Source organism: Rhinolophus sinicus, linkage group LG13 (assembly GCF_036562045.2).
Source record: "Rhinolophus sinicus isolate RSC01 linkage group LG13, ASM3656204v1, whole genome shotgun sequence".
Taxonomy (NCBI): domain Eukaryota; kingdom Metazoa; phylum Chordata; class Mammalia; order Chiroptera; family Rhinolophidae; genus Rhinolophus; species Rhinolophus sinicus.
Window position 1 is genome coordinate 46864939 of NC_133762.1, and position 27677 is coordinate 46892615.

A 27677-nucleotide genomic window follows, 5' to 3' on the forward strand; every position below is an offset into this window, starting at 1 on the left:
AAGTTTATATATTGGGAACTAAAGTGACAGTTTTTTTGTTTTGTTTTGTTTTTTTTCCTAAAGCATGGCTTAAGTTATTCCCAGCATGTCCTTAAAAGACTTCTCTTCAATATCTTGGATTGGGTTTATAAAAAATAATAAGCAGAGGAAAAATATTGACTACAATCAATAAGGCAGATGAATGCAGGCAAGCTTGCCTTCCAGAGTTTGCAGTCCCTCAAGCTATTAAAGAGAGAGCATTTGGCACAAATGTACATGATCACGCCATCAGAAGTCATGTCCCTCTCAACTGGCTTGAGACCTCTGGAATCCACAGCCCATCACCAAATGCTCCATTTTCACTTTGCTATACAGGTGACGTAGCAAAAACATTTCTAAGTTACTGTGGGAAAATAAACCACTTGCACATTCTCGAAGGTATTTTGCAAAGTCTGTGCTTGTAGGTTCAGTGACTTCTCCAACAATGGTCCCCAAACTTTGGGGTACCATGGACTAGTCAATTTCCAAAGCAAATTTGCAGTGGCTAACACTAAAAGAAATTTTTACCTATAGAAGAGTTACAACAAAACAAAATAAAAAGCACATTGAAAAAGGTCCAGCAACCAACTTCTATCAATCATACCTAAATTTCATACAAAAATGACATTTCAACACCAAAACCGTAGAAAGAACACACTGTCAAAATAAAGTATCGTCCCTTGGGTTGAATAAAATCAACTTTATTAAAAACTTACCACGTTATCCTGATTTTTTTTTTCCTTTCCTGCAGATCCAAATAAATTTTGTCAGAATGCAGGAGCCACTGTATTATTCCACCTAGTGATCTACAATCACACACTCCTTAACAAAGAACTTAGTCCAAGAGGAGCACATCATAATTTTATCATTAGTATATCAGAATAGCTTTCAAATACACAAGATTTTTTGCCTTTTTACCAGAAACCCCATAGTACATCCCAAAAGACTTTTAATTTAATAAGTAAATGTGTCTTGCCCTAAATTTTCTGCCCTTGGGGCTCCTGTAAGGAAATCAGACAGAATTTCAACACGGACTCTCACGTACAAAGCAAGCCAGCCCTTGAGAATCGGACTGTATAAGGCGGTCGTGCCAGCACCCGCTTTGTGCAGGGTCCTGCACACTTGAAGGAAGGGGGCAGTGGACGTTACCTTTGGAATGCACATTGTGGGCTCTGACAAGCGAGGGTAGGTGTAGGAGTTGTACGAGTGTCCTTGGGGGTGGGTTTTAAATGCACTTGCTCCGAAGGGCATCATCGGTTCCTGGAGGCCCGAGCCTGACCTGGACCTCTGCCGCATGGCCGGCTGAGGGCTCGTCTGATTCAGGTACGATGACTTTGGCCTCCTGTCGTAGTCATCCAGGCTGGGTCCCCATTCACTTTCGCTGTAAGCCAGACTCTCCTTGGAGCACTCGCTGGTCCCTGCAGTCCTAGTAGGCGTGAACTGGAACGGGTAATCGAGAGGGGAGCTGCTGGAGGCTCTCTGGTATTCCCACGTGAAGTCACTGTACCCACTTGGTTTGCTCAGGGAGCCCAGGTGTGCGTGATAATCAACGGGATACCTGGCGATGTCGGATTTCAAAGGCTTCATCTCAGAATAGTAGGTGTCCCCGTGTTTCATTTTCACGACGTGCCCATTTTGATTGGCCGCATGGCTGCCTTTGTAAAACGGATCCAAATCGTCTCCGTAGAGGCTCTTTTCGCGGTACTTCTCCGTGGCGTAGTCAGCAGTGGTATCAGATTCGCTTGAATACTGTGAGAAGGTGATGAAGCCGTTTTCTTCGCGGTGGCCTTGACCGTGGCAGGAGGCTCCCTGGTCCGGAGTGGGCGGGCTTTCTTTCCTTAGGGAGTTAGAGCGAGTCACGGAGATGTTGTCGAAATCCTCCAGAAGGCCGTTGATGGAGGTTTCCTTGCAGGGTTTGTTTCCTCTAACGATTGTCTGGGAATAATAAAGGGAATACTGTTTAAAGAAAATGTTTCAGGCTTTCAAGTTGATGGAGGAATCCCACGCCCACTCCATCCAATTTAAACCAGAGGAAAACAGACCCCAGGAACATTTCATAAAAAGTGATTTAAAAAGCACTGGTGATTAACTTCAGTGGTGAAATAAATAAAATATTAAACAATAATCTGAAATTGCAAATTTACCTTACCTATCTCAATAGAGATATCGATTAAACATCAAAAAGCCATTTAGAAGACTCTATAGGCTATCACTGTCTTATTTACCACTTCATGGGAAATCCCCTCCCTTTGTTCCTCCATGTAAATAATAAACCCTAACCAGCTAACCATAAGCTGCTGATTATAATTTTAACAGTCTATAACTGTTTGGTCAGAAAGGGCATATTTACTATATTTTTACATTCATTATCCAGGTTATTTGCAAAACCGTAAGCACGAACAGAGCTAGGAAATGTTATGTGTGTATACTTACCCCTGTATGTACACACATCTGTAGTTATGTCTATCTGTATCTATATTAATCTAAACATGAATTCATACTGTTGTCTCTGAATCTAATCTAGTACCACATGGTTCATTCTAGCTTTCCTCCTTACTTATCTATAACCCCCCCTCTGTGACAGTGGAAAACTTGGATTACCATCTGTTATTCATTTACTTATTCAGTCCCAATATACATGTACAGCAGTTTCAGAATATTAACCCATACAGCATGCAAAACAGCTTTACCAACTAGAGTACAATGTTTATGTACAGCTCTATTTGACTTTAGTCTTAACAGTTTCCATTCAAAGCACTGTTGTTTTCCAAAGTTACTCAGGTTAGCATCTTTTTTTCCCCACATTCCCTTCCATGAGGTTATGTCAGATATGTGTAATAGTTAGATTCTTTTGTCTCTGTCTGCCTTCCATCCTGGGATCCTCTGATCTTCTGGTTGACTATTTTTTTTAAAAATTGCATACATTAGTGCACTCTTTGTGCTGGAAAGTTCTATGGGTATTGACAAATACAAAGCTTCGTATGGTCACCATTACAGTGCCATACAAATTAGTTCTCCCAACCCTAAATCTCCTGAGCTTCCCCTAGTCAGACACTACCTTCTCCCCAAACCTCAGTACTGTTGATCTGTTTTCTACCCTTACAGTTTTGCCTTTTCCAGAATATCATATGACTGAAATCACACAGTCTGGATGTGGTCTGGCTTCTTTCACTTAGCATAATTCATTTAAGTTCATCCAGGTTGTCACATTATAACATTGCAACATTGTAATTAATAGCCTATTTTTTTCTGATTCCTTTTCATCACTGAATAGTGTTCCATTACATGAATTGTGACTGTTTGTGTATAAAAGGTATAAATTGATTGATTGAAGCCAAAATAGGTGACGTTCTCTTGGAGCATCCTCCAGAGAAAGTATAATATTTCATATATATATAGGTATATACATACCAGGGGTGCCAAAAAATGTATACAAGTGGATACTTTAATCAATGCTGCCCAAGCAGTAGTTCACTGTAATCAGAAGTGTCTGGACGCTGATGGTAACCACTTTGAGCAATTCTTGTAATTGTAGAAGTCAAATGTGACATGTATTCATCTTTTGTTATCGGTATATATTGAGTATTACTATTGTAATACAGTTTTCCTTTCTTAAAATGTATATACACTTTTTGGCACCCTATGTATGCATGTATGTGTGTATATATATGTGTGTGTGTATGTATACACAAATGTGTGTGTGTATATATATATATACATATATGTATATATATACATACACACACACACACACACACATATACATGTGGTCTGACAAGTGTTCCAATACAGTTATTTGTTTACTGGAGAAAAACTCCCTCACAGACAGGGTCATGTGAGCTGCTGCATTGTCATGATGTAAGAATCATGAATTGTCAGAGAATTGTCTGATCAAATTCAGACAATTAATTTCACAAACTTGTTGCAGCGATGTTGCTAACCTTTTTCGCTATCAGAGGCATTACTCATTATGAATTTGTACCATCTGGACAAACAGTTAACTAAATTTACTATTTGGAAGTGCTGAAAAGGCTGCGTGAAAAAGTTAGACGACCTGAACTTTTTGCCAACAATTCATGGCTCTTGCATCACGACAATGCACCAGCTCACAAAGCACTGTCTGTGAGGGAGTTTTTAGCCAGTAAACAAATAACTGTATTGGAACACCCTCCCTACTCACCTGATCTGGCTCCCAATGACTTCTTTCTTTACCCGAAGATAAAGGAAATATTGAAGGAAGACATTTTGATGACATTCAGGACATCAAGGGTAATACGACAACAGCTCTGAGCGCCATTACAGAAAAAGAGTTCCAAAATTGCTTTGAAGGGTGGACTAGGCACTGGCGTTGGTGCATATCTTCCCAATGGGAGTACTGTGAACGTGACCATAGTGATATTCGGCAATGAGGTATGTAGCATGTTTTCTAGGACGAGTTTGCAAACCTAATTGTCTGACCGCATATATATTTGGATATATATATATATATATATATATATATATATATATATATACACACACATATATACATATACATATGTATATATGTGTGTATATATATATATATGGACCTTTCCTCAGAGCAACAATGCCCATGCCTACTCCAACAGATGAACTTGGGAGAAACAATACCTATGAAAAGGGAAGGGTGAACAGCCAGCCCAGTAAAAGAAAAGAATGAAACAGACATCTAATACATGAACTACAAATGCTAATTTAACTCACCCTCAAAAATACCCAGTCTATTTGAGCAGCTTCCTATTGTATTTCAGGTGTATTTTATTTGTTACAATTTCTCTTTCTATTTGCTCAGGGTGTTCTTCAAATCCTCTTAGACATGCTTAAGGTTACTTTCTCTGGATTTAAACTTTTGGTCTCCAATATTGTTTGCAGGAATTTAAAACAGTATCAGTCTTTTTAATTATATATCACAGTGTATCAACTAAAAGTCTTTTTAGCCAGTATTATGGATAGAAATTACCCTCTGTGTATTCCTACTCTCTCTTTATGAACAATTGGCAGATTACTCAAAGAAAATGTTATAAGATATTCATGGTTCCCAAAAAAGTAGCTTTCTAGTATTTTTAGTTCCAGGCATCTGGGTTAACTGATACGCCAAATGAATAATGACTGTCAGGCATGCCAACGTCTTGAAGTATCTTCTGAATTATTGGACCTACTTGGATAATTCTTTAGCAAAACCATTATCCGGACTTTCTCCGAACTTGACTAAGAATAGTTAACTGTATTAGAATTTTTCATATTCAATGTTATCTTTGGGGTGTGTATCCCAGAAAAAAATCATTTCTGTAAATTCTATGTATCTTAAATAATATTTCAATTAATCTTTCCTATCTGCCTCCATCCTTCCCATCTCTAAATACATAAAGTATTCAGTTCAGGGACCACAGAATCATTTCCAGCATCTTAATATTGGAAGATATATAGAGATCAATTAGTTCACCTCTTCCTTTGACTGAGTAAAACTGAAACTCAGAGTTGACTTTGCCAACTGGTATGTAACAGACCTGGGATTGAAACCCAAGTCCTTTCTCCCCATCTAGCTCTCTTTCCAAGGTCCTCTTCAGATTCTTTTAAGCTAAACAAAATAGCACCAGTTGGCAATGCAAAGGCTTGGTGTGTGACATCACAACCCATCAAATATAAGTCACTGAAGAGCATATTTCTATGACATACTCTACCCTTAGCAAGGAGTTGAATTCAGAGAATATCGATAATTCTAGGTTCTGGTCTCAATTTCAGCCACACTTGCTATGTGATTTAATTTTATTCTCTCATTACCCTTTTTCTAATTTGTAAAATTTCTCATTTTGATATTTAGTGACACCCTCAAATCCCCAGGAATTGTAGAGGCTGATGGGGAGAGGGATTACAAAGCAGTTTTAAAACATGCTGATGCCCTCAATAAACACACTGCCGTCAGGTAGACATAAATGAGTAAATATGAAATGAATTAAGAACATTTAAATATAACTCATCAATGAAGGCAAGTTAACACATGAAGATTATAAAGAAAAGATCAGAGAAGAACAAACTGAAAATCCTGGGAAGTATTCAGAAAGCGGAGAATTATGAGCTAGGTCCAGAAGCAAACAATAGAAGTAATTGGATAGAGGAAAAAAGTGGGTAATTACTAGCTCATCCTCACTGAATGATTGAGATGATAACAGAGATGATCAGAATGTGTTAAGATGTCACCAGCTTTGGGCCTATGAGTGTAATTGTGATTGCAGAAGAAAGGAGTCCATGCTCATATTAAATTAGCATCTCAATCACTTTTCCTTTGGAATTTATATCTGGAAAATCTGTTAGTTCATCTTTAGCAAATTAATAAATGGCCTTGATGGAGACTGGACTCTTAGGCTGAAAAATTCACTACCAGGACACAGATATTGAGAAGGAAAAAAAAAAAAAAAATCCTTCACTGCGTGATTCTTTTGAGATCAGAGCATTATTGAATATTTCCTTTGAAACTGCTAGGTTCTTTAAATCTCCTTATTTTCCCACTAAAACCCTTCCAATTTCATTAATGAGTCGAATGGGCAAACTTGAAATTAACCTCACTTAGTTTCTGGAGAATACTGAGAGAAAGGAATTTAGATGCCCCAAAGAGGCATCTATCTATCTATCCATCCAATAATATCCATAGATAGCTATAATAGATATCTGTAATATCTATACATCTATATATACTATCTGTAAATATTTTTTAAGCGACTAATCAAGAACATAATAAAGGTCTGTTTGGGTGAGCCCTTTCTCTCATTAATGGAGTTATAAATGTCTTACATTTGGAAAATTGAAAACCAAAGAATCACAAACAGCTATTCCACAACTTTTTTTGTGCCCCACACATGTTCATTCAGATTTCTGTGAGAGATGAGAAGGTTGCTGGTTCAGCATACACATTAATTTGTGGCCTCAGAAGTGGGGAGTCTGCTGTCCTCTGCAGGTATTAGAGCATCCCCAGAGACCTATGTTCGGTTCATGGGCAAAACGATAGCAGTAAACTAAATACATAGAATTCTCTATATTTGTTATTATGGAAATAGAAATAATAACATTGCTATGAGTTAAAAGCTATGTACAAGAAAAAATAAAGACTATCCATTGAGTAAGAAACCTTTTTTTTTTTTTTTTTTTAAACAATGTAATATTTGTTATCTTTGTTTTGAATCTTAGGCTCACAGTGATGTGATATTACACACGTTACTTAAGCTTTTAAAGCCATGGTTTCTTCATCCACAAAATGGTGAGCATAAATCCTTACCTACAAGGTTAATGTGATGATTTAATAAAATAATTTGTGTGAAAAGTAGGCATGATTCCTGGCATTAAATAAGCACTAATAAATGGCAGTTATTTAACTATTTTATGGGTAAAATTTACTTTTAAATTAGGCTGACAATAATTTAGGGAAAAAAAGAAGCTGCAAGCAATAGATAGAAGAAATAAATCTCAGCTTTATATGTTAGAAGAAAAAGAATAATTGATGTAGTAGACTTTAAAGAATGACTATTAGTAACTTTAGCTACAAATGTCTTGAATTTAAACAGATGTACCTCAAGTTAATTACAACTGTTATATATATATACTCAATACTAGGTATTAGACCTAAAATAATGCAATACTTTCAAATCATTATCAACACAGTTGGTATCTTAAACAATGTAAAGTCTAAGTCACAAAATTTAACGAAATTAGACTCTCAGTATTTAAACTGAAAGATGTATATGGAAAAGAAAGGTTAATAAAAACACTGTAAAATATTGACAGTGGCCATCTCTAAGTGGGGAGATTAAGGATTAATTATAGTTTAGACTGATGCTTCTCAAAGTTAAAGGTGCAAACAAATCACCTAAGGATCCTGTTAAAGGGAGATTTTTTAAAAAAATTAAATGTTTTGGGGTGGCAATGGTTAGTAAAATTACATAGGTTTCAAGTGTACAGTTCTGTAATACATCGTCTATATAGTTCTGAGGAAGGGCCTGAGGTTCTGGATCTTGACAAAGCTCCCAGGTGATGATTCTGCTGGTGTACTGTTCACACTATGTACTTAATGGGGTTGGGGTATTTTCTAGACTTTCTACAGTCAGGGCGACTTTCATAGTAAAACTTGTTAGACTGAGATATGCTTCTTCAGTATAGTAGGATTCAGCATTTTAGAGAGAGACAGAGAGAGACAGAGAGAGAGAGAGAGAGAGAGACAGAGAGAGAGAGAGAATGGTGTTAAATATCGATTGTTTTTAATATACGCATATAATTTTAAATATATATACATATTGTGTTAAAGTTATGTGATGTTATAGTTGCCTATTGGGGGCTACACGGTTCAGTATTTTCCCATTCCCTATGAAGGTGTTATACTTATTACGTTTAATCAAAATGAAGACTGTAGCAGGTGTCACCATTTTGGTACACCCGCTTCCATATCATCATGATCTTATTATGAAGTTATGAGACTTAGAGCTATTGATAATAAAAACTGAGTTCCATAGAAGTGAAGGTGTGGTTGAAGATATTTGAAAAGAAGAAAAATTTATCTGTAGTAGTAAAAAACAGAGCAAAACAAACAAAACTCAAAGAAACGAATAGTGTATCTAAGGCATGGTGTTTTCTTGGATCACCTTTTCAGCATTTGAAAATGTTTACTGATGATATAAAGGTATCACTCTTAAAGAAAGCACATACTTTTCTCTCTTTCAATGAAAACTGTTAAATCAGTGTTAACAAAAAGGGGCTTGCAAAATGTAAATATTTATTAAAAATAAATTGTTGAAAACTATGTAATTTTACTAACCATTGTCACCCAAATAAATCTAATTAAAAAAATTGTTGATCTGCCGTTCCTCCCCTCACCCTGAATTTTTAAAAAGAAGGGTATAATAACCTTACTTAATCAGGAAGGCCGGTAAAACTAAAACTGGAGGCAATATTGGTTTCCCTAACCTGGGCTTCACTGCAAGGAATCAGAAATGGCTGAACAATATTAATGAAATCTAAACATGCAGAATTTTACAACACAGTTTAACCAGGCTTCAAAATGTAGGAACCACTATTTATTACTGTCAGTATCTGATGTTTATTAAAGTGAGATTGTGCAGTTTTGTAGAGATCAATGCTATAATAACTGCAAGAGTATCGGTGAATTTCACTCTGCGGAACAGCCAGGCATTAAAAAAAATCAATGCAACCCCATCTGTCTGAGTTTGACGCCATGGTTCACATTGTCTTTCCATTGAGGATGGACCAGCTCAGTGTCTGCTCTGGCTCCCGGTGACAGCAGCCATATTTCATGGTGCTCCTTCCTCAGGCTGTCGGCTGGTGATAAGCTATAATGGATCTGTCCGTAAGAACAGCTGTCTCCCCTTGTTCCCGGGGAAGAGATGAAAAAGTGCCTCTGCTCTCACAGACTGTATTAACCTTGACAATAATGAAGTGTGTAATTAACAGCTTTGCCCTAATAAGACCTCACATTTCTTTTTTAAAAACAATGTCTTCCATCCTCCTCAAGAATGTGTTTCATTTTGTCTTTCTGGGTAAACACTTTGCAAGAGGTCAATAAGTTAAATAGTCCCATGACTCAAGAACAAACTAGGACTCTCTCAAAAGTATCTACTTTTAAACAATTTATCTAAATGCTTGCCCTATTTGCAGACAATCAATTTCCTTGTTTTTATTACAAAATGTGGCTAGAAAGAAGCTGGGTACAAAAATCACAATAAACAAAAGACCTGATATACTTGGATCCTATGGAAAGAAATCGTAATTCTTGGTTGGCTTTTCTTACATCACAAGACCTCAGATCTTCTATTTTCTTTCAGTTTTCTACATATACCTTTGTTGGTGGGGGAGGTAATTGTGTGAATAGTTGAGAATCACATATTCCTGGCAAAATATGAGAATTAGGGCAGGATATCTTAGAGTGGAGGTAGTGGTGAGGGTTTCTAACCACTAAGACCTTTTAAAATAAATTACATAATAATCTTACTCATGTGGAATCCAAAGAAACCAATTTCTTTGCTAACTCAAAATATTAAGTTCTGCACAAATTACAAGAAAGCAGAATGTACTTAAGAAAGGTGGGGTGGCCGGTTGGTTCAGTGGTTAGATCGTGGTGCTCATAACACCCAGGTCACCAGTTCGATTCCCACATGCGCCAGTGAGTTGTGCCCTCCACAACTAGATTGAAAACAATGACTTGACATGGAGCTGATGGGTCCTGGAAAAACACACTATTACCTAATATTCCCCAATTTAAAAAAAATTTTAAAAAGAAAGGTTTTATACATTTTGTAGAAATCAAGATTTCCTCATTGAGTTAATTGGCAAATGTTCTGCTGTTTGCCCTTTTCTCTGCCTTCTTAAAGCACAGAGACTCTAACACATTTAGTGACCAGAGCCATACAAGGATAATCCTTGAAGGTGACTTTCTATTTATTGTGAACTGGGCAAAGTAAATGTAGACAGTTAATCCTGATTCTTACTGCTTGGAATGGAGGCAGCCAGGTTGAAGTCAACTGAAGTCAGTTTGACATAACAGAAGCGTTTTATGTTTGTATTCAAAGTCAATTTGAAACTATTGGGTGCTGTAGTTGGGAATTTAACTACTATTTGCTTCCTGTTTCCTGGTCTAGGGAGCAACGAGGTCAATGGAAGTATCTCCATTCATTAATGTATTCATTTAGTCAAAAAAATCATTTCTAGGTGCAGGGAGAACTCAGATAAATGAGACAAGAGTCCGCAATCTTTCTTAAATTGGGTAGTAGATATAAAAACTTAATATTATTTAAGCTTTCCATGTACTATGTCCATGTGTCTTAGCCTGGGTTCCCCCAAAGCAGAGGGAGACAAAGGGTTGCATGTGAGCACTTTATTTTGGAAAATGAGGTCAAGGAACAGTGAGGAGGGGGAAACAGGGCATGAGGGAAGCCAGTTCACAGGTGCATTAGCAAGCTGGTTTACCTGTGGACAATTGGGGCTTAGTTCTTCTGAAGAGCTGTGAAGACTGAGTCTGAATTGACCACTCAAGGGAATAAAAATGGAAGCACTCATCAATCTGGTCCCACCTCCTGCATCAGAATGGCTGAGGGGACTCCCACGTGTCTCACAAGGTGGCAGTAAAGAAACTGCCATGTCTGAAAGCAGAGGTAAGTGGTGCAACTGAGGTGAGTAGTATGCCTCAGTAATGGCTGGAGTAAAAAAGTTTGGCCTAAAAGATGCAAGAAGGAACACAAGAAGTGTCCAATACACCTTTTTTAGACATATGATATACGAGGTTTGACAATTAAGTTTGCAAACTCATCCTAGAAAGAGTGCTACATACCTCATTGCTGAATATCACTAGGGTCACCTTTGAAGTACTCCCCTTGGAAGCTGTGCACTGACGCCAGAGCCTAGTCCACCCTTCCAAGCAATTTTGGAACTCTTTTACTGGAATGACCATCACAGCTGTTGTCGTATTACCATTGATGTTCTGAATGTCATCAGAATGTCTTCCTTTCAATATTTCCTTTATCTTCGGGTAAAGAAAGAAGTCATTGGGGGCCAGATCAGGTGAGTAGGGAGGGTGTTCCAATACAGTTATTTGTTTACTGGCTAAAAACTCCCTCACAGTGTTGTGTGAGCTGGTGCATTGTCATGATGCAAAAGCCATGAATTGTTGGCAAAAAGTTCAGGTCGTTTTCATCTTTTTCATGCAGCTTTTTCAGCACTTCCAAATAGTAAACTTGGTTAACTGTTTGTCCAGTTGGTACAAATTCATAATGAATTTGATATCAAAAAAGTTAGCAATATTGTTTCTACTCTTGATTTGCAGAACTCTTTTGGTTGTGGAGAATTGGCTGACTTCCCTTGTGCACTTTGACGCTTTGTTTCAGGGTCGTATTGTTACACCCATTTTTCATCACCAGTTATAACATGGCCCAAAACATCATCTTGCCTCTCCAAAAGGTCCTGGCAAACTTCAATGCTTCTTTGCTTTTGTTCATCATGAGCTCCTTCGGGACCATTTTTGCACACACCTTTCACATGCCAAGATTTTCAGTTAAGATTTTCCTGTTTCTCTGTCAATGTTTACTTGGTCTGCTATGCTTCTCACAGTCAACTGACAATTTCAATGCACAACTCAACACATTTTTGCAATGTTTTCGTCAGTTCTGCTCGTTACTGGCTGCCATGACCTCTCTTCATCAATGATGTGTTCTCTCCCCTCAGAAAAACATTTAATCCATTTGTACACCGCTGTTTTCTTCATGACATTTTCCCCATAAACCATAAACTTGGACTAAACACATCTCTGATTTCACTTCTGCTCTTGCCAACAAAACATTTAATGTTTGTTCATTGCTTTAATTCAAGCTCAGACATTCTTGCAACGGCACACAAAAACATGCAACAACAACGATGAATGCCACTCAGCAAGACACTGCCACATGTTGACAAACACAGCTGTGAGACACTGACATACCAAGGTTATAGAGCCTTACTGAGCTGTTTGTACAGTGCTGCCAATGTAAGCACACGGTGGCAAGTTTGCAAACTTAATTGTCAGACCTTGTATATCACACACACAAAAAAATTAAAATTGAAGTAAAGTAGGGCCCTCTTCTCTTCCCCCAATGGGCATAGAGATCAGTATTCTTGATCAGAGTGGCAGATAGGCTAGGTGGTAACCAAAGATGTTTGTTCCCCCACTTTCATGGTGTAAACTTATTGTTCCAAAGCTGTCCCAGCCAGAAGCCACATTCCCCATCACTCTTTACATCCAGATAGAGCATGGGACCAATTCTCACCCATGGAATATAAGCAGGATATGATGTGTATCCTTCCAGTCTAGAGTTATAAAAAGATGCCTTTTGTTCTCTTTACTCTCCCACCCGCCAGCTGGATGGAGAGGACCTAGCAGAATTCTTTTAGTTGCTAGGGGATACCAGGGCCATGGATGGAAATGGGTATTGCTGAATGACCATTTGAAATGTCATGCTCTGGTCAAGAAAATCCACACTGGATATTAAGTAAGAAATAAACTCCTATTTTGTTGAGTTTCTTTACTGAGATGTAAGGGATTTACCTTAACTAATACATCTTAATGATGATGAACATAGAGAGTCCAGAATTAGAAAGCAGACCAGGAGTAAAAGAGACTAAGCAGGGACAGACTTTATCTCGGTGTTCCTATCAAGTGTGCCCAGGCTAATTCTCCATAGCTCGCATTGGTCATGGAGCCCAGGACATGCACACTAGCTCCAGGGAGACCAAGGGAAACAATCTGAGTTATGGACCACACCTGCACTGATCATGTGCTGGCAGAAGAAATGACATGGAACACCGGAAGCCTGAGACAGGGCACTGACAGTTGTGAAAAGAACTGCTTATCTCAGCTTGATTTTAGGGTATCAACAAGAGTTGACAATGTATGAACAAATGTTTTACTTTTCTGTATTTAAAGATGAGATACAAACTCATCAGGGGAGTGAAAGAAGGCACATTCATTAGAGTGTATCACATAGGAGCCAATCCTATAGTTTGATATTAGTCTCTGTGATAGATTACTTACGAAGTGGGCATAATTATCCCCTCCCTATGCAATGTGACTTTGTAGGCCTTTGCATTCGGAGGTGGTGGTGGAGTGTATGCCCCTACCCATGAATCTCGGATGGCCATATGACTGGCTTAGACAAAAGAGGATGGCAGAAGTGAAATTATACCAATTCTTCATCTGGGCTGCAAGAAGCCTTGCCAGCTGCCACAGTCTCTGTCCCCTGCCTCTCCCAGGTGAACAAGCTTGGGCTGGCCTGCGGCAGGATACAAGATCAGCCGTTGCTGCTGAGGCCATCCTAGATCAGCAGCCCCATTTCATCCATGTGCCTCTTTCCTCCATGCTGGCCAGAGCAGGAGATGCAGAACAAAGGAGGAACAAAAGCTAGTACCTGAGCCCGTTTATCTTAGGGCAGATGAAACTGACTGTCAGAGGGGGAAAAGCCTGTGTGCCCATGAGTGCGGAATGGAAATCTGTGATGTGGCGAGAGAAAGGGACATTATATGAGTGGAAACTCAGTAGAGATGAGTCCTGGGGTGGCAGGCTTCTCCTGACTCATGCTAATCATTAAGTCACCCTACATCTGCTTGTGCCTGTAAAGGATGAGTCAGCATGGAGCTCTTAGTAGGAACACGGCCAAGGCTTATCTTTGACTTGGTTTTAGCTTTCTTTTTTTTTAATGGCTGAAATTATTTTAAACTGGCATAGCATCATGGTTATAGTTTTGGTTCTATTTATAGAGACGATAAAAATAAGTACAAAATGGGGATTTTAATCATTATGCAAAGTTTCTATCATCACTTAAGAATTCTTAACCAAGCCATCCTCTGTCAGGTTGCTTCAGCAAATTTTGATTATTTGTAAGGTAAGGCATCTGTCCCTGTCTACTCTCAGATTTTTTTTAATGCTATCTTTTAAAAATCTTTAAAAATTGAGACGTTTTAATACAGCAAGAACTTTTAAAATGTGGCTACTAAGAAATGTAAAATTAAATAGGTGGTTTGCTTTATATTTCTATTGGACAGCACTGATCTAGAGCAAGAATTAGCACACTATGGTCCATAGGCCAAACCCAGCCTAGTTTTCTAAGCATGGTTTTATTGGAACACAGCCACATCCATCTGTGTATGGCTACTTTTGGCAGAGTTGTGGCAGAGACCACGTGGCCCACAAAGATAAAATATTTACTATCAGTCCCCTTACAGAAAAAGTTTGCTGACTTTTGATCTGTAGTGGCATCAGCTGTACAGGTCCCATTTTGGGGGGAAAAGTACTCTTGTATTTGATTCCTGGGCTGTGCCAAAAAAGAAGGAAGCCTCTTGGTAAGTTGGGTATTTGGCTTCAGTGGGATACGGTCACTTGGCACAAAAGGACCACTCAGTTCATTTACAATCTGTGGTTCTGTGGCAGAAGGGGACATGAAACACAGGTGTCCCCGTTCCTGAAGCAATCTGGTTTGTAGGCCAAGGCAATCCACTAGAAGAAGAAGCCATAACCTGTTTCATCAGAGAAACAAATTGGTGGTGTTATTGCTGAGTGGTGAGCTTACCTTAGGCCTCATAGGTACGATGGGCATAAACAAGAATTGAGCACTTCCTCTCCCCTACCTGTGATCTGAACTTTAAATAATTTGGGAGATGAATAAAATGATGGCCACCATTCCATGAATTGGTTTAAAAGACCTTATAGTCACTAACATTGATCTAAACATTCCCTGCGCACCAATGCAATGAGTGTTTTTCCCATACTTAACCCTCACCACAAGACGCTGAGATAGATAGCATTATGACCTTTTTGTACAAAAGAGGGAAATAAGGCTCAGAGAGGCCAAGTAACTCTCCCAACATCAGTCAGCTGGTAGGGGAGAGTTTGAAAGCAAATCTCACTCTTACCTATTATATACTGCCTCTCTCTATATATATGAAAATCACAGCATCCTCAGCTTTAACCTCTGGGGGTGTGGACAAGACAGCAGAAGCATGCAAGAACAAGCCCCACCCACTTTGTGCGACAGTGAAAGGAATGTAAGCGTCTACCATGGCAAGATGAAAAAAATATTCCAGAAACAAAACTTTGTTGAAATGATGCTTAAAACTCAGGATTGTGGGAATGAAGGAAAAACAAGTTTATTCCTCTTTGGAATAATTAGCCTTTATCGTCACTACAAAATTCTCACTGTAACAAAAGGAACAACTTGTTAAATTGCATTTGCTGGGTAGACTGACATTTAAAAATTTAGTAACAAAATGTGTAGCTGCCACATCACTGCCATTTGGTCCTATAAAAACAGCTGAATAAATGATTCGGGAAATATTGCTAATATGCAATGCTAAGTGTCAAAATCATTTGCTTTCTCTTATAGACTGCATAAAGAGGCGCAAGGCATAATTTATTTTAAATTTGGTCAACAACATTTCACCTTTGCATGTCTGAAACTTAAATTTCTGTTGCTTTTTCTACCTGACATTTTAAGCAATCTTAACAAACATGAATATGATCTCTTTGAGGCATAGTAAATGTTAAGAAACTTGTTAACCTATCAATGAAATTGCTAGGTGGTTAAATAACATTTTAAACTATAAAGTTGGTACTGTAATTATGTACTTAGTATTTCAGAAATGCACTGGTCTTAACTATCAAGAAACATGGATGCCCCTATGGAAAAAGAGTGGAGAAAAGCTGGGGTCCAAATCTTCCAAATGTGTCAGAAATATGAAACTCCAATGATCAGTAAATATTAAGGTCAGCTTTACCATTCTTAGTTATTTGTCATCCATTTCTCTTTAGTGATCAAAGTCAGAATAATGATTACCTCCAGGGCTAAGGTGTTCACTGGGAAGAGGCCCAAGGGAACTTTCTGGGTAATGAAAATGTTCTGTATCTTGACCTGGGTCCTGGTCACATAAATATATACATATATACAAAAATTTAGCAAGTTGTACATTTTTTATTTGTCTTTTATCATATGTCAATCATTCTTTTGTTAAAATATATTGGAGTGGCATCAAACCAAGTGATTATTGACTTTCCCAGCAAATGTGTAGCACCTGAAAGCAGCTTTGGCAAAGGTGGGAGCCTGGATATATCTGGAATGAGTGCTTGCCAGGTGTTTGTCCTGGATGGATGACAGCAGGCTGGAACTAATGAGGGCTAGAAGGTGGATGAACCACGGAGTTTAACTTGGAAGATTAATAAAGGAGAGCGCTGATAGGTAAGGATAGTGCAGCAGGGTTGGAAGACTGGAGATCCAAAGGAGGGAGAAGAACAGGGTTTGGGGTGTGGTTGTGTGTGGGTGGCTGAGTCAGAGAGGAAGCAAACGCATCTAAGATAAGGTACTGCAGATTGTAACTTAGCAAATGCCAAAGAAATGTTATTAAGAGCTGGGAGGCTCCTTTCATGCTTAATTTCTTCCCACTGGTGGAACCTGGTGCCTCTCTCGCTATTAACGTGGCTCACACAGAGAAATCGGCTAATCTAGTGCTTTCCTTCTGCACAGCAGAGATGCTAACTCCTCAACATTCCTTTAATTTATTTAAGTTACGTACAGAATAAACTGTGGTGTCTCTTTTCTTTTGCAAAACGAGACTCATTTTTTTCCCCCAAGGATGGATGGATCTCTCTCCCTCCCTCCATCGATCAAAGATATAAGATTTGTTCAATTTAAAAGATTTCATCTCTTTGAAACCCAGGGAAACATTTAAAGAATGCACCTTGAGGCTTTGTGATAGCTATTAGGAAAGAAGAAGGCAGTGAGAGTGGTGTGGCTTTGTTCGGTCCAGCAGCAGTGGCTCTCGCCATAGCTGCACATTGGCACGGGGCACGAGATTCTGGATTTCTAACAAACTTTCAGGTAAGGCTGATGCTACAGGTCTGCAGGCCACACTTTAAGTTGCAAGGTCCCACAGAACAGATAAAGTTTCTTGAATGGCTGAGGTGGGGTTTGCCTATTTCAAGGAAAATGAGATGAACCACTATGTATGTCATAGAGAGAGCACTGGATTGTGAGTTTGGCATCTCGGTTTTAGTCCTAATTCTGTCTTTGGCAACTATGAAGCCTTTGTCGAGACTGCCTTGCTGGGTCTATGGTTCCTATCTGTTCTGAGAAGATTTGCTTGGCTCCCTTCCAGCTCCAAAATTGGGTTGTTTTGAAAGCTTTCTCCATGTCTCAGCTGCTCCAAAGGGTTACTGTTCCCACAAAGTGCTAAGTCTCCAAAGTAGCTGGCTTGACTGAAAAGTAATCTGACAAGTGCTTAATGCCTGGGAGAGACAATTATGTGCACTAACTGGAGTTGTGTATACCTTGCTACACTTTTAATTTCCTAGAACAAGCACTGACCCTCTTTTGTATACAATTCCTAGGTTAGATACATATATGAGCCCATCCTGTCACAAAGCATTTGGTGTCCTGACAAGTTCTCTGTTGATAGTGTCAAACTGTGGTAAGTTGATGCAAAAAATGGTGCCAACTCTCCTCTCCTGTCTGTATCCAGGTCCTTTGCAAAATGACTCTGCAGCTTCTCTCATCAGGAGATGGAGTGTTTTTCCCTTCCACTTGACACTGGCTTTGACCACATGACTTGCTCTGGCCAACAGAATGCACCCAAAGTGATCCCGTGACTATTCAAGCCTACACCTCTAGAGGCTGTGCAGCTTTGACCATGCCTAGCTGCCATGTGAACAGGCCTGGGCTAGCTTGGGGGATGATGAGACACACTCATGAAGCAGAGATGGGTGAGCCCAGCTGAGGCCATCCTAGCCCAGCCAGCTTCCAGCCCACTTAGCAGTTGACCATACAAGCATGAATGAGCCCAGATGAGACTAGAAGAACTGCCAGCTGAGTGCAACCCAAATTGCCAACTCGCAGAATTGGGAGGAACAACAAATGCTTATTGTTTTATGCTTTTAAAAAATGTTGTGGTAAAACATAACATAAAATTTACTACTTTAACTGTGGTTAAGTGTATAATTCAGTGCCATCAGGTACATTCACACTGTTGTGCAACCAGCACCATTATGCATTTCTAGAACTTTTTCATCAACCCAAACAGAAACTGTACCCATTAAAAAATAACTCTCCCTCCACCTTCCCCAGTTCCTGTTAACCTCTAATTTACTTTCTGTCTCTATGAATTTGCCTATTCTTGGTCCTATTTATAAGTGGATTCATACAATATTTTGTCCCTGTGCCTGGCTTATTTCACTTAGTATAATGTTTTCAAAGTTCGTCCATGTTGTAGCATATTGCAGAATTTCATTCCTTTTTAAGGATGTATAAATAATATTCTCTTATATGTATATGCCGTTCTTTTTTATCCTTTCATCTGTTGATGGATTACCTTTTGGTTATTGTGAATAATGCAGCTTGAACATCGTGTACAAATATCTATCTGAGTCCCTGTTTTCAATTCTTTTGGGCATATAGCAATAAGTGGAATTGCTAGATAACTTCTGAGGAGCCATCAAACTGCACAGCAGCTGCACCACATTACATTCCCACCAGCAATGAATGAGGGTTCCAATTTCTCCACATCCTTGAAACATTTATTTTCTATTAAAATAATTTTTAAAATAAAGCTATCTTAATAGGTGTGAAGTATTAGCTCATGGTGGCTTTGCTTTGCATTTCATTTCCCCAGTGACTAGTAATATTGGTCATTTTTTTCAAGCACTTATTTGCCATGTGTATATCTTCTTTGGAGAATGTCTCTTCAGGTTCATTGCCCATTGTTGAACTGAGTTGTTTATTTTTGTTGTTGAACTTTCGTAGTTCTTTATGTACTCTGGATATTAACACCTTATCATATATTTGACTTGCATATATTTTCTCCCATTCTGTGGCTTGTACAAAGTTTTCAATTTTGATAAAGTCCAATGTATTTTCTTTTGCTGCCTGTGCATTTGGTGTCATAGGCAAGAAATCATTACCAAATCCAATGTCATAAAGCTTTCCCCCTATGTTTTCTTCTAAGAGTTTTATAGTTTTAGCTTTTATGTTTAGGTCTTTGCTTCATTTTGAGTTAATTCACGTATATAGTGTACAGTAAGGGTCCGTCTTCATTCTTTTGCATGTGGATATCATTCATTTTTCCCAGTACCATTTGTTGAAAGTCTTGTCCTTTCCCTGATGAATCATCTTGGCACCCTTGTCTAAAATCATTTGACCATATATAGTAATAGGGTTTGTTTCGGAGCTCGATATTCTGTCTAGATGTTTATCATGTTGTCAGCTTTGTTTTTTATTGCTGTTTTATAGTAAGGTTTGAAATCAGAAAGTATGAGCCCTTCAACTTTGTTCTTTTTGAAGAATATTTTAGCTATTCAGTGTCCCTTGAGATTTCATATGAATTTTAGAATGGTATTTCTGCAATGAAACACCATTGAGATTTTGATATGGATTGCATTGGATCTACAGATAACTTTGAGTAGTTCTGTCATCTTAACAATATGAAGTCTTTCAATCCATCAACACAGGATGTCTTTCCATTTCTTAGTCCTCTTTAATTTCTTTCAGCCATGTTTTGTAGTTTTGAATGTGTTTTAAGTGCCTTGGAGTGCTTTGTTACACAACTTTATTTGTGATAATAGATGACGGACCCTTTTAATGATGATATTAGTCCAGGACACTGACTCTAAACCTACTGATTTCTTCACTGGCTAGAAAACTCGCAGCAAGGGATTTAACCTTTCCTGTTTGCAAAACAGATTGTCAGGGGAACTGTTTCTCCCCTGTCCTCATGTTTCCATGAAGGGACTTCCACTGGAATAATGCTTTGTTCTCTCTTGCCTCCCCTACTCACTTGTCTGCATGTGACAGGGAGCATGACTTATCTGACAGGGAGAAAGGATAAAGACTAGGGCACATGCATGGCTTAAGAGCCCTTCTCTTCCTTTTTCTGGACAGTCTTGTATATTCTTGCTGCATGGCTTGTGTTTTCCTCTACTTCCATGTGGCAAAGAGCCAGAACTTGTCTTCCAGAGGTCAGAAGTCCCACTCTGACCCAGTACCGGCAGGTGATGAATGTTTGTGGAAGTGATTCTACCTACAGCAGGCTGGGTCAGTATCAGCTTTGCAGAGCTCTCTCTTATATTTAAACTGGAGGGTGAGGTGGAGGTGTGTATTGTACGAGGCCTCATTAGTAGATGGGGCTTCACAACCATAAAGCTGATAGGTGGATCTCAACCTATCTTTCCCAGTCTAAATACAAGGGAGAGTCTGCAAAGATATTCACATTGCCCCAACCCCACGTGCAAGTTAATAATTTGAATCAGTCCTGGAAGTGAAATAGAATTCAGGAATTGGAGGAAGGAGGTGTTGTGGGTGGAATGTTGGGGGTAAGAAATAAGGAGAAAAATGGTCCAAAATGGAAAGGATGGATTCTGTTACAATCAAGTTACTCTTTAATCACCCACTATGTGCAATCCTCTATCTCTTGCTTTTAATCTTCCCAACAGCCCTAGGAGGCAATTATTATTCTGTCTCATTTTACAAATGAGAAAAGAGAAGTTATAATGATTGTCCAAGGTTCTATAGCTTGTTAATGCTTGTAGTAGACTGAAATATTGTTTTAATTCTTTACCCCCATCCCTGTAATGATTATAAATTCAACCCTTTGCATGTGACTTTTTCGTGCTTCCCAGTAGAGTATGTGGAGTAGACAGCCCTGATGCATTGACTTTGAGTTGGACATGTGTCTTGCTTTGGCTGTTGGAATGTTGGTGAATGGACACAAGCAAAGGCCTCTATGTTCTTGCATGGTTTGGCTTGGTTCCTTGAGTTCTTGCCATCTTCCCTGAGAAGAACCAGACCTGACCACTTGTTCATCCAAGAGTCATCCCAAGAGGCATCCTGAACAGACTTGAACCCAACCTAAAACCTAAAGCTGAACAATAATGAAAGTCAACTACAATTTGATATATAGCGGGGTACAGCATTAGGAATAGAGACAGTGGAAACGTAATGGCTCTGTGCGATGTCAGAGGGATAATGGATGGGGGGAGGGGAGTTGACACTGTGTGAGGGATATAAATGATAAATGTCTAACTATTACATTGTTTTGTGCACCTGAAATTAATACAAAACAAAAACAAAAAACCTGCAGCCAACTTCAGCTGTCCTGAAGCTTGAAGCAGAGAGTCAATTGAAGCAATCTGCAGACCCATGAGCAAGAAAAATAGATGTTTGTTGTTATAAGCCATTACATTTTGGGGGTTCTTTGTTATGCAGCATTTTCCCACCATAGTCGACTAATAACAGTGCTGAAGTCAGGATTAATTTCCTGGAATGTCTGAATTCAGAACCCTTGCTCCTAATTTCCTTAATATACAATCTAAAGAATAACAATGTCCACGACTAGCCCTATTGTGTCCCTTCCGTGTCTGGGGTGAGCCTACTATAGATGCTTACCTGGCGTGCAGCAATCATTTTATGGCTAGAACTTTAGGCTGATTGTCAACCAAGTCCTGAGAATCTAAATGTTCCTTCTGCACTTCATTTTATTCTTATCATTTTGCACTGCAGGATTTTTCCGTGCTAGATTGGTAGTTAAAAAACTTGGTTTACATGCAACATTTGACAGAGCTGAGAGCCAGAGCTGCTCCAAATCAGTCAAATGTGAGCATCTGAGCAAAACACAGATCATCCCCTCTTTACCAAACTAAAGTTGGGTTTCCTCTGAGGGAATAATTTGAGCTTAATCCAAGGAATTCCTCATCTTGCCTGAGTGTATATTTATAGAGTTTTTCCAGGCAAAAATACCCACTTACTTAATCTAGTCTTTAACCAGAAAGTAACACAACAAAACAAAAAGTAATCATGTATCATCAGTCATGCATTTTAGTTCCTATTCCTCTAAATCACAGATGGTTGAGACAGAGGTGTCTCAGATGGGAAAGCCAAGTTGATTTACTTTGCCCCATGTTGTCTTGGCACAGAACCCAGGAAGCTGGGTGGGACCAACTTCAACACAGAAACATAGTAAAGCATAGCAAACTGGTAGGTACGGTGGCCTGGAGAAAACAGATCATACATGCCTCTAAACAGAAAAGCAGCCAAATCTATACGCTACCTGTCCAATGACAAAATGGCTTTCTGGGTAGATGGAGCTCTGAGGGAGAGATAAAACATTTGGCCTCTCTTGGGAAGTGCTTCTAAATAGAGAGGGAGGACACGTAAGCAACAGCCACCTTTACCTCGTGGGGAGGAGGTAGCCACCCATTTTCTTGACACGATCAACACCATCTCTATTTTCTTCCTCCAGCTTCTGCGAATCCCTTCTCCTTAAGCCACCTCATTCTCCAAAGGCTTCCATTCTGCTCTGCTCTAATCACAGAATGAACACCTCCTGGCACCTAAGGGTTTTGACCTCTCCCTGGCTAGTCTCGAAATCACCCAGGGCTTCTGCCCCAAAGGAAAATTCATGACTCTCTCTTCGCATTGTTCTTCTAGACCAGTTAATGCCCTCATGCACACTGATCAGCCAAAACTGTCTGGATCCGTATTTCATGACTGCGCCTTCCTGTCTCCAGCTTCTGGATTCAAGTTGTTTTTCTAGATTTATGGATAACATTATAGTGCTTTCAATGTGCTACACACTGTTTAAAGTTCTCTCTCTCTCTCTCTTTCCCCCTTTCCTTCTTCTCCCTTCTTCCCCCCTTCTGTTTTTCTCTCTATGCTTAATCTTCATAACAATGGTATGAGGTCTGCACTATTATAATCCCCATTTTACAGCTGTAGAAACTGAGGCCTCAGCCAATAAGTAAAAATTTTGTGTATCTGAAACAAACCCATCTGACTGCACAATCCATGTCTTAGCCAGCACATCCATATTGCCTTTTTCTGTTGTTGTTGTTGTTGTTTTAAATGTTTATCCCTGGGAGTTGTGTTAAGGGCTTTACATCAATTCTCAAATTTAATCCAATCGACAACCCTAGAAGATTGGCAGATTTACTATCACCATATGACATGAGGAAACTGAGGTATGCAGAAGGTTAAGCAACGCAGTCAAGGTCACACAGCAAGTGTAAATGGAGGACCAGGTTTCTTTAGATCCAAAGTTTTTGCTCTTAAACAGTTATAACTCTCTATTCAAAACTGTTGTATCCAAACTTGGGCATCGGATGGATCCTCCTGTTTTGTGAGCCTATCAGATCCGATCTGCTCTGCCCCTTTGCCACCCACACACCAACACCACCTCTTCCTCCTCTCTCCTTAGGCACTCACTTGAAGGGAAGAGAAAGAGATGCCTGGTCGTTTTGGCAGTTTTCCTCTCATAGGGGCACTGAATGCTAAAGGACAGACATTCTGTGGGAGGGAGGAAAAAAACCTAGAGCTGGTACAGCTAACCACTGGGGTAGAATCTGGAATGTTCCCTATTCAGAAGCGTTAGGTATCCCGTTACAGGGAATCACCCAGAGGACAGGTGTTCTAATTTGGGTTCTACTGAAAGCTCACTCTGAGGAAGGACTTTAGTGCAAGTTCTTTATTTGGGAGTAGATTCCAGGAAGCCACACGAGAGACTGAGGAAAGTGCAATGGAAATGAGAGAAATCCCAAATGGGTGCATTAATGAGCTGACCACTTGGGTAACGGGCTCAGTCAGGCAGGGGACCCGCTGAGGATGCATGTACAATGCACATCAGCATTATCCCATGAAGGGACAGGGAAGGGAAGACGTTTACCCAACAACTTTCTTCCCTTATTTGTTAACGTCACCTCTGGGGGCATAGAGGCATTAATGCCCTGGCATTTCTGGGCTGACCTGTCACATCAGAGAAAGACCTTGGACACAGATCATGAGATCAGTGTACCAACGCTGCAGGTGAACTGAGGGGAGATCAGGGGATAGGAAAACAGGCATCATGTGACTGCTATTGGGGACTCTGCATATAGATAGATGTAAGTTTAAATATCTGTTTTGCCACCTGTGAACTATGAAGCCTAACACAAATTGCAGAAGCCTGTCTTTAAGCATTAGATTCCTTGTCTGCAAAAGAAAGATAATGACATGTTGCATGATTGACTGGAGAGAAGATCAAGTGAGACAGAGTATGTGTTAGCACCTGGGACAGTGCCAGGGACAGAGTGGGTCATTACTGTTCCTTCCCCATTGGGTGACAAGTGGAGAGAGTGTGGACAGGCCAGACCATCAAAGGTGTGTCCACGAGTGCCAGTCTCTGCTTAATGTTCTGGAGGTGTTTGTTGAACGAATAAGGAAATAAAAGGCCCCAAATCTGGATGGTGGCGTGGGAGGGACAATGAAAACAATTGTACATGGTGGCCTGGATAAGGATGAATCTCAACATCACAACGTTGACTGAAAGCAGCCAGGGAAAATAAAGCAAATTCTGGACCATTACATTAAAGTGAAGTTCAGAAACTGGCAAAATCGATAGTGGATAGTGGTTACCTTTGGGGGTGATTAAGAATGGACGTGGGCACAGGTGGGCATTTGGCAGAGTACGAGGTATGGATTAAAATGTAGTAATTCTTGATCTAGTGTGTTCTGTTGATGAAAATGTGGTGGGTTGTTCACTTATGATTTGTGCACATTTCTGTATATATGTGAAATGTCAAAACTTTTAAAAAATGGAAGGGGGCTATGTCAGCCTTGTTTCCTATACATTTCTCGGGCTTGCATCCCCAATAAATAATAAATACAGAGATGCCAAGAGTTAATTTCCATCTATGTGCATCAGGAACAAAAACTTAAGAAATCCAAGCCTTTTAAGAAAATCAACTATACTACGAGATATGAAAACCTTTTGACGATGACTGTTTTAAAAATGAAGGCCCATGTTTCATATTCTCAAACCACCTCCCCCTTATTAGTTAAAAGGGGAAAAGAGGGACCTTAGTCTGGCAGACACCACCTTCATTGAGTGATAAAAGTGTGTGTGTGCCACCAGCAATGGGACACATCAAAACTGACCAGATACGATGGGAAGACCCAGCATCACATCTCTGATAGGCCTGCAAATGCACATGACCGGAACCCAGTTGGAAGGAAGCAGCAGACAAAACCAAATCGAGGGATATTCTACAAAATTTTCAGAAGTGTCAAGGTCAAGAAAGACAAAGTAAGCCTGAGGACCTGTTCCAGACTCAAGGAAACTAAAGAGACATGACAACTAAATGCAACATGCGATTTTCAACTGGATTCTTTTGCTAGAAAGGCCATTATTGGGATACTGGAGAACCTTACTGGGGCCTGATGATTAAATAGCTACAAAGTATTAGTGTCAATCTCCTGATGTAATGGTGGCATGTGATTAAATAGAAGATGCTCCTCTTTAACTAGGAAATCACACTATGTTGTTTGAGTGCAAATGAGCATTGATTGGGCTGACATCTTAATCTCAATAGATTCAGGACAAAAAGGTTATTTATGGCACTTACAACCTTTCTGTAAATGTGAAATTATTAGAAATGAAAAATGAAAAGTAAAGGAGTTTCCATGAATGCCTTAGCCAAGAGGATTCCTGGTCTCAGAGGATAGCCAAAGAGTGCTCCTTCCTGGAGTGGATTTAAATTGATCAGCAAACCTCAGTTGTTTCTAGGCAGGATGAGGTGTTCAGACACCCTTGATCCCAAGGAATGTCTTTTTATTTGATATTCAATCTCATTTGCAAAAATCAGAGGAAACATATTTTAAATATCAAATATTTTCTGCAAAACCTGACAGGGTATTTTTAAAAAGAGAAATGTGTGAGTAATGGGCACATATTCTCAAATTAAAACAAGATTAATAGGGGGACTCTAAAATGAATTCATTTATAGGAAGCTGCTGAAACACCATTTGAATCATTCAGATTAAATTTACATTGCTGGACCGGTCCCCTTCCAATGTGTTCTATTAACGGTGGTAGATTGGTCCTGACAACCCTAATAAATTAAACTGTCCAGCTGCTACTCCTTCATCTGATACCACTGGTAATAGAAACAAGAATGAAAGAGGAGAAAGGGAAAACTCTAGCAAGGGAGCATATGCAATGTGATGGAGAATAAAGTGAGGTATCTGCAAAATTAGCAAATTTAAGGATGGCTCTTCACGATGTTATATGCACTATCTGGAAAGTATGAATTCCATCCCCTTCCCAGGACCAGAGCAAGGCTTCCCTTCGCAGCCAGATGCCAGGCTTTGTGTAACTAGGAACTGGCAACCTCATGATGCTGTGGGGCTGGGGGAATTCTGCTCTACGTGGTCTCTAGGAACGCAAAGGGACCTGCCTTCATGTCCCCATTTCCAGGCAGCTCATTAGTTGGCCTTCGGGTACCGTCTGAGCCATGAGAATGAGTCAAATGAAGAGGTCACCTGCACTCGGAGCCCATTTATGTCACCCTAAGCAACAGAGCTAGTGACACCACCTTTCAAATTGATGGGAATCAGAGATGTCACAGTTTAACTTTGTGTAGGAGATCACATATCCAAGCTCAGGGCAAAGCCTAGGTGTGAAAACACTGATATTTTCCAGATAAAGACACCAAAAGGGGTTGAACGAGCACAGATGGAAACCATTCCTTTCCTTCTGCAAGGCAGGCGTGGTGGGGGGTTGCAATGAGCAAATGGGCTGAGGTCCTTGAACTCTGAGGCCAACCCCCAGACCCCAGAGGTCAAAGCTATCAGAGGCAGGGACATCAGAGTTTGTCTGCATTCGGTCACTGGACATGCTCCACTGAAAGATTTTACATTAACAAAACAAGAATACGTTAAAAATGTTTAATTTTGGATTTTTTTTTTAATTCTAGGAATTTGGAAACTGTGGCCCTATATTAGCTGGTGGATCTTTGACATAGACAGTATATCTTCCTGTTTAAAATTCAAATGAATCCTCAAAAAATGTCCTAAATGAAATAGAAACACAGACAGGACAGATCGATAGTAACACATTTATATCCAGTCCACAGAAGGTTTATAATAAGCACATGACGGTGGAAGAAGTAAAATGTCAGATGGCAATTTTCTCTTGAGGAAGCCAAGTGTAGTAGGTTTTGTTTTCTTTTAAAATTCGACATAGCTATTGTTTTGTAAGAAACATACATATTTCCAAAAGACTCAAGTCTGCCCCCTGGTGTTGAATATAGATAAAAGCAACTGCGGCTA

The 27677-nt window shown here is 39.5% G+C and overlaps 1 protein-coding gene across 4 annotated transcripts in view; it reads right to left on the reverse strand.

The window, feature by feature from the left end:
* PAK5 (p21 (RAC1) activated kinase 5) overlaps positions 1 to 27677 on the reverse strand; it is a 291163-nt gene that overhangs the window by 41962 nt on the left and 221524 nt on the right. For all 4 annotated transcript variants that reach the window (XM_074317514.1, XM_019734919.2, XM_074317515.1 and 1 more), the window contains one exon: positions 1168 to 1953. In XM_074317514.1, the coding sequence (XP_074173615.1) occupies positions 1168 to 1953 (786 nt within the window). The remainder of the gene's footprint in view (positions 1 to 1167; positions 1954 to 27677) is intronic.